Genomic DNA, 6,000 nt, shown 5'->3' on the forward strand with positions numbered 1-6,000 from the left:
ACTTTGTTTACATTCACTGTTGAATGCACCGCTGTAAGAGTAAAATGGAATGCAACAAAAGTGAAATGGTCGATGGACCATATCGGGTGAAGCTGAACCCAAATCCAAAGATCTGGTTCCCTGGTACCAAAAAAAATCTTCAGTCATGATATGATTGATCATATTCAAACTTTCCCATCAGAAAACAACATGAACACCAGCATCGGTTGAGTGATGGCATCAAAGTGATGTTTGGCCATCTCGCGGCTGCGGCTAGAGAACTTGGCTTTTCTTCTGCTTCTTCTTCTGGCCAATGTTTTTTTTCCCATAGCTATAGAGGGAATGAGTGTGGCACCACCACGTTTGCACCATGATCAGAGTTTAACAAAAGCTGAGAGCTGGCGACTGTGTTGTAAAGAAACTTCTCAGCTGACCTGAGAAGCCCACAGTGCATTGCAGTTTTCCCTCTCAGTGACCTCACCCTTTTGAATCCTATAGTTGGCTCCAGTGCATGCTGCTGTCTTAACTCTCGAGGACTGCATTGTTCAATCTTGGCTGTCTGACTCTGCTGTATTGCTTCGGCTACATAAGTCTGGGTGTTGTAATGTTAAGTGGCCCAGTATAATATATATTATATATATATTTTGCGATTGCTTGGCTCTGTCTTTTGCAAAAGGAAACGTTCAGACAGCAGAGATTTCAGTTTAATAAAAGACGATAACTTCCCCGCAACAGATAGCCAGAGCGGTTTAGATATCGCGTGGAGTATAGCAACGAATTGGACAGAGAGCCGGCGAGGTTGTAGGCCAAGCCCGACGTGATGTTTGTGTAGGTGTATCTGACCTTCTATAGCAATATGGGATTACGAGAACAACATCATAATACGGTCTGAAAGGGTGCTAACCCTCACTTAACTGCCTGAGCCCTTCCAGGCAAACCATCTCTGCTACTGACCATCAACAGAGAATGAGAAGGACTCCTGGGGTTGGATCCACCTGAAGCTAAGCAAGCCTGACTGTCTGTTGGTCTTTTTTAATATGATCAGAAATGTCGTCCAGATCATGAATCCTCAAAGAACTGGTTGTTTTAAAAGGGTTGTATTGACTTCAATAGTTAGACCACGAGACTACGTTGACTGGAATTATTTAAATATGGTGACGAATATGAGGAAGCACAAGGTGTTGCAGCCTCACATCAAGAAGGTCTGGGGTTAGAAGCCAGTGTGGTCGGTGTTTTAAACCAGCGATCTTCCCCCTTACCTCTCGCCCTCAGTTGTTGGGTCAGTCTCCGCAACCCTGTTAGTGGTTTGACTTAAGAAATAAATCTAGAAATCACACTTATTGTCTGAGACTTCGGCTTTGCACTGACTGAATGAAGGGAAGTGTGTTGTCATAGAACAACACACCTTAGAGGTTATTATAGAGCCACATAGTAATAACATAATAATCATTTTGCTCTAAACAGTGCAGAAAGCTTGATCTGAAAGTACTTGACTCAAATCTGTGTTTGTCTCCCTCCACTGATGTCTATGCGAGTTTGTGCTGTAAATTGAGATGCACATTAGCGTCACATCCAAGCAGTGGGTTTGTAATTATTGTGATTGGATAATTTGTACATGTGACAGGCTATATTTAGCAACTTCCCGCCGATGCTCTTAATTTCATTCTTCCAGCGACAATTTGACACAAGGATTTATTTTGCTCCGACACCAACAGCCGGTTTCAGCGCCTCGTCCCCGATGACTGCAAACACATTGTGCGTTTAATAATTGCTGAAAGTACAGCAAAATTTGTACCGGGGTGGCAGCGTGGAGGCCCTAGCAACAGGGAAGGGAGGAGGAACGCGTGAGAGGGGGAGGGAGGGAGGGATGGGGGGGGAGATGCAGAACATCAATAAATAATGGCCCCACTGAGGAGGTGGAAATATGGGCCTCGTTATCTTTGCGCCGACGCCTTTATTTGCATGTGAAAAAATGAGGCTTCCACTCACACACTCACACACACACACACCACTGAGCAGGGACCCAAATAGGCTACTGTATATATGTGTGTAACTATTTTTGGATTCACTTTAATTTGGCCTTCTCTCCTTCAATCTATCTTTATATCCACATCCCAATGTTGTTATTACTTTATCACTGCCGAGACTGAGATATTAACACCTATAGTTTTATGATCCCTGTATTTTGGAGCAGGATTCATTGGCCCATATTTAATGTTGAAAATGAATATAGTGTCTTGGTGATGGGATTACAGTGGGAAGACACATTTTATTAACATGCTTTATGTTAGCCTTTCTAAAAGGACCGTTTTTATATATATATATATATATATATATATACTAAAGTTTTTTTATATAACTTTTGCATGTCAACAATGCCATTTCCTGTTTGTATATTAAGAGTTTTACTCTATCGACTACTTTGTTTACCAACCCCGGCTGTTGCTTTTCAGATAATCTCTTTATCATACAATTTGATTAATGACTTGTTCATCGTAGATTAAATAAGAATACAACACAATAGAAAATACATATATTAATAACCCTTTGAGCCGTGTAACCAAAATAATCCCCCGTCTCCATCATCATGAGGCCGTTTTTTTAATGTGCCGCTACAAAACCTAAGGATAAAAATAGCCGACATAAGAATAGCTCCTTTCAAAGATGGATAAGTGCATCCATTTATTACCTTTCAAATTCCACTGTACTTGTTTTTGTTCAGCACGTCTGTGTGCTGCACACGTCGGCCCCGTGTCTGGTTATCTATTCATGTAAGTCTGAATAAAAGCTGGGGGAATGCAGTGATTTAGTAATTAATATTTTACTCCGACTGCCACTCTGCGTGGAGACTGGGAGCGAGCGAGCGAGCGAGGGAGGCTGGCCTGTTGGGGGAGAGGGGCTAAGACTTCTACAAGGGTTCACACAGTGAGGTGACTAATGAGAATTGACTAAAGATAGATTGACTGGATGAACAAGCCACTCGGTGAAGACGGGCCGACAGCGCAGGAAATAATGGGATGGAATCAGCGACGCGTCCCTGATGACGGGATGAATTCATTCTCAAGCCAAAGACAGGGTTTGGACTAATCCAGCTGACTCCCTCTCTCCCTCTGTCTGCCCACGTCAGAGTGTTTTGACAGGCGAGTTGTCGGTGTTGTGCGAGCAGCCGACTTAAAGTACTCATTATCCTGTAAGGATTCATTCCAGGGGGCAAACAAAGGCTGATGCGAGTTTGCAGCTGGTGCCTCCTCCTGGGTCATGTAGGATTTCCCTCCTTACACATGCACAGTCGATAACTGCTATATGCTGCTCCTGCAAAGGACACGCTTGCTCTCACCACCTGATTCCTCACTGAGGTTAAAAGTGCAAATGTGTGGTGAAGCTTCTCTCAGCTTCTGACTTTGAAAGACGACATCAGGCTGTGTGTTACCTGAGCAGGTTGACTGATCGGAATCTGAAATCATTTCATTTCCAAGTGAAATGTGTTTGTACGTGTTTCTAAATTTCTATCGACTTTTTTCCTCAGGCAACAGGTTCTCTCTGACCTCCTTCGGCGCGCTTTACATTTCGGATGTACAGAAGGAGGATGCCCTCTCCACGTACCGCTGCATCACCAAACACAAGTACAGTGGCGAAACGCGCCAAAGCAACGGAGCCCGACTCTCCGTAATGGGTGAGGACATATTATCTAGTGCTCAATTCATTCACAAATCACACCAAGATCTTAGATCTGGCTATTGATCTGAGTTACTTCTTAGCGCTCTCAGACCCTCCTGGTCCTCAGGGGGTTGTCTCTTGTTTGGTCCCAGGATGACAACAACATCGGGAGAAGCTCAAACTGGTGAAACCAAGCCGGGGGCAGCAGGGACTCATGATATTTACTGACTTATTTATTTCAGTTTAGGATGTTTTTATGGGAGTTTTTAAGTAAAATACTTTCTCTAGTGTTTCCCCATTAGAATGTGTGTGCGTCTAAGAGTGCGTGGAAGAATGGCTAGTTAATGTATTGAGGCGACTTTCATCGTGTAAAGCACTGTATGAAAGGAGCAATGTGAATTCAGTTTCATTTTGCATTTGTTATTCCTGAATGTATTCCAGACCCCAACGAGTCCTCGCCTACCATCCTGGACAGTTTCCAAGCTGGCGAGGTGTACGCAGGGCAGAGCGTGGAGCTCCCCTGCATAGCAGGAGGCTACCCCAGCCCCACGGTTCGATGGCTAAAAGACGGCCGCCCGCTGCCCTCCGACGCTCGCTGGACACGGCGTTTGACTGGGCTGACCATCAGCGATCTGAGGCAAGAGGACAGCGGCAGCTATGCATGTGAAGTCACCAACAGCTTCGGCTCCAAGGAGGTGTCCGGACAGCTTCACATTATAGGTAGGTGCACTTGGAAGTAACAAGGCAGATTCCCACGCTGTCATTTCACCCTGACACAAACACAAACTTCTGCTCTCAGGCACAGGGAGTGTGTCTGTCTGTCGCAGCCGTCATAGCAGGTTTCTAAATGTGGCTGTAATTCGCTCAGACTGGGTCCATAACAAAGCTGCCAGCTTTACTCAGCATCAGGGAGGTGAAGGGTGACGGAGGTGGAGATAAGACAAGTGGTTTCAATAGGAGGCGATCGGATATCACGACAGCATCGGAATGAGATCATCGCGGATGTAATGGTACAATAATTGGCATGACAAATAACGTATATATGAACGCTGAGAAACAAAGGGTGGGTGGAGGCCAGATAAGCGAGGAGAATAGAGCAGCGGTCGGCTTTGCCAGTGGGCACATCATGGCAGCACAGTCTGTGACTCTGACAGGGTGAGGGGGGATTGTGAGGCACAGCGATGCCCCTAAGCACACACCACCAGCTGCCTTATTGCTCACTGACATTTGCACACACACACTCTGTCTCTCCCTCACACACACAGACACTCACACACACAAGTGGACGGAGATGCGAACAGATATCTCCAGCTGCTTTTTTAATGAGTGCGTCCAACTGATTGAGTCCCCACCACTGATTGTTCTCGCTGTCTCGGCGAGTGCGCTACCCACTGTACTCCTCAATCTCTGTGGCACGTTTGGAAAACAGCGGAATAATTTTACAGTCAATTAATGATGAGAATATCGGTGTCACTTTACAACAGGGGAATTACGCTGGAAAACGCCTGTGTTTTGTTTGTGAATGGCTAAATAAATGATGAACGACGGAGCGTAGTTAAACAGGAGCAGTGGAGTAAATGTTGACTCGCAGATCCACTTCACTTGTTTGAACATGACTAGGTGTTTTTCTTCAGCTCGGTGGCAGTTTTTTGGAAACTGTGTGGTTCGTTCTAAAATCAGAAGGTTAAAAACAACTGTCGTGACTGTTACCTTCCAATATACATTCAGTTTGGCTCTTTGATTTTCAGGAGGTAGGCTGCTGGTTACCTTCTGTTGTGTGTGTTTAACGCTGGAATTTCCTTTCTCACCCTGCAGACCCGCTGCGAGTGACCTTGTCGCCCAAAAATCTTAAGACAGGCATCAGCAGCACGTTGTTCTTCACCTGTACTGTTGAGGGTTCGCCCGAATACACCATCACCTGGTACAGGAACACAGAGCCTATCGTCCCAGACCAGCACATCTCCATCCAGGGACAACACAATGACACGCTGCAGATCACTGCGGCACAGAAGTTCCACTCTGGAGCATACCAGTGCTTCGCTTCCCGCAAGGGCCACACCGCTCAGGACTTTTCCATTATACTGCTAGAGGGTGCGTAGCGAGACAAGTAAACCAGATACACAGGCATTTCCTGTTTTTCATCTGGCCTCTCGTCTCTCCTTTCAGATGGTACTCCTCGTATTGTGTCTTCCTTCAGTGAGCGGGTGGTGAACCCCGGGGAGCTCTTCTCCCTCATGTGCTCAGCCAAAGGAGCTCCGCCTCCCTCCATCACCTGGACGTTGGACGACGAGCCTGTGGTTCGGGACTCCACCTACAAAACCAGCCAGTTCACCTTGTCGGACGGACTGACCATATCCCACGTCA

At 46.0% G+C, this 6,000-nt stretch overlaps 1 protein-coding gene across 4 annotated transcripts in view; it reads left to right on the forward strand.

Annotated features, from left to right (window-relative positions):
- LOC128747937 (cell adhesion molecule DSCAML1-like) overlaps positions 1–6,000 on the forward strand; it is a 49,433-nt gene that overhangs the window by 23,966 nt on the left and 19,467 nt on the right. For all 4 annotated transcript variants that reach the window (XM_053846191.1, XM_053846192.1, XM_053846194.1 and 1 more), the window contains exons 4-7: positions 3,506–3,652; positions 4,078–4,356; positions 5,452–5,727; positions 5,803–6,000. The exon at positions 5,803–6,000 is cut by the window's right edge. In XM_053846191.1, coding sequence (XP_053702166.1) covers positions 3,506–3,652; positions 4,078–4,356; positions 5,452–5,727; positions 5,803–6,000 — 900 coding nt within the window. The remainder of the gene's footprint in view (positions 1–3,505; positions 3,653–4,077; positions 4,357–5,451; positions 5,728–5,802) is intronic.

Source organism: Synchiropus splendidus, chromosome 17 (assembly GCF_027744825.2).
Source record: "Synchiropus splendidus isolate RoL2022-P1 chromosome 17, RoL_Sspl_1.0, whole genome shotgun sequence".
In the NCBI taxonomy this organism is placed as follows: Eukaryota; Metazoa; Chordata; class Actinopteri; order Syngnathiformes; family Callionymidae; genus Synchiropus; species Synchiropus splendidus.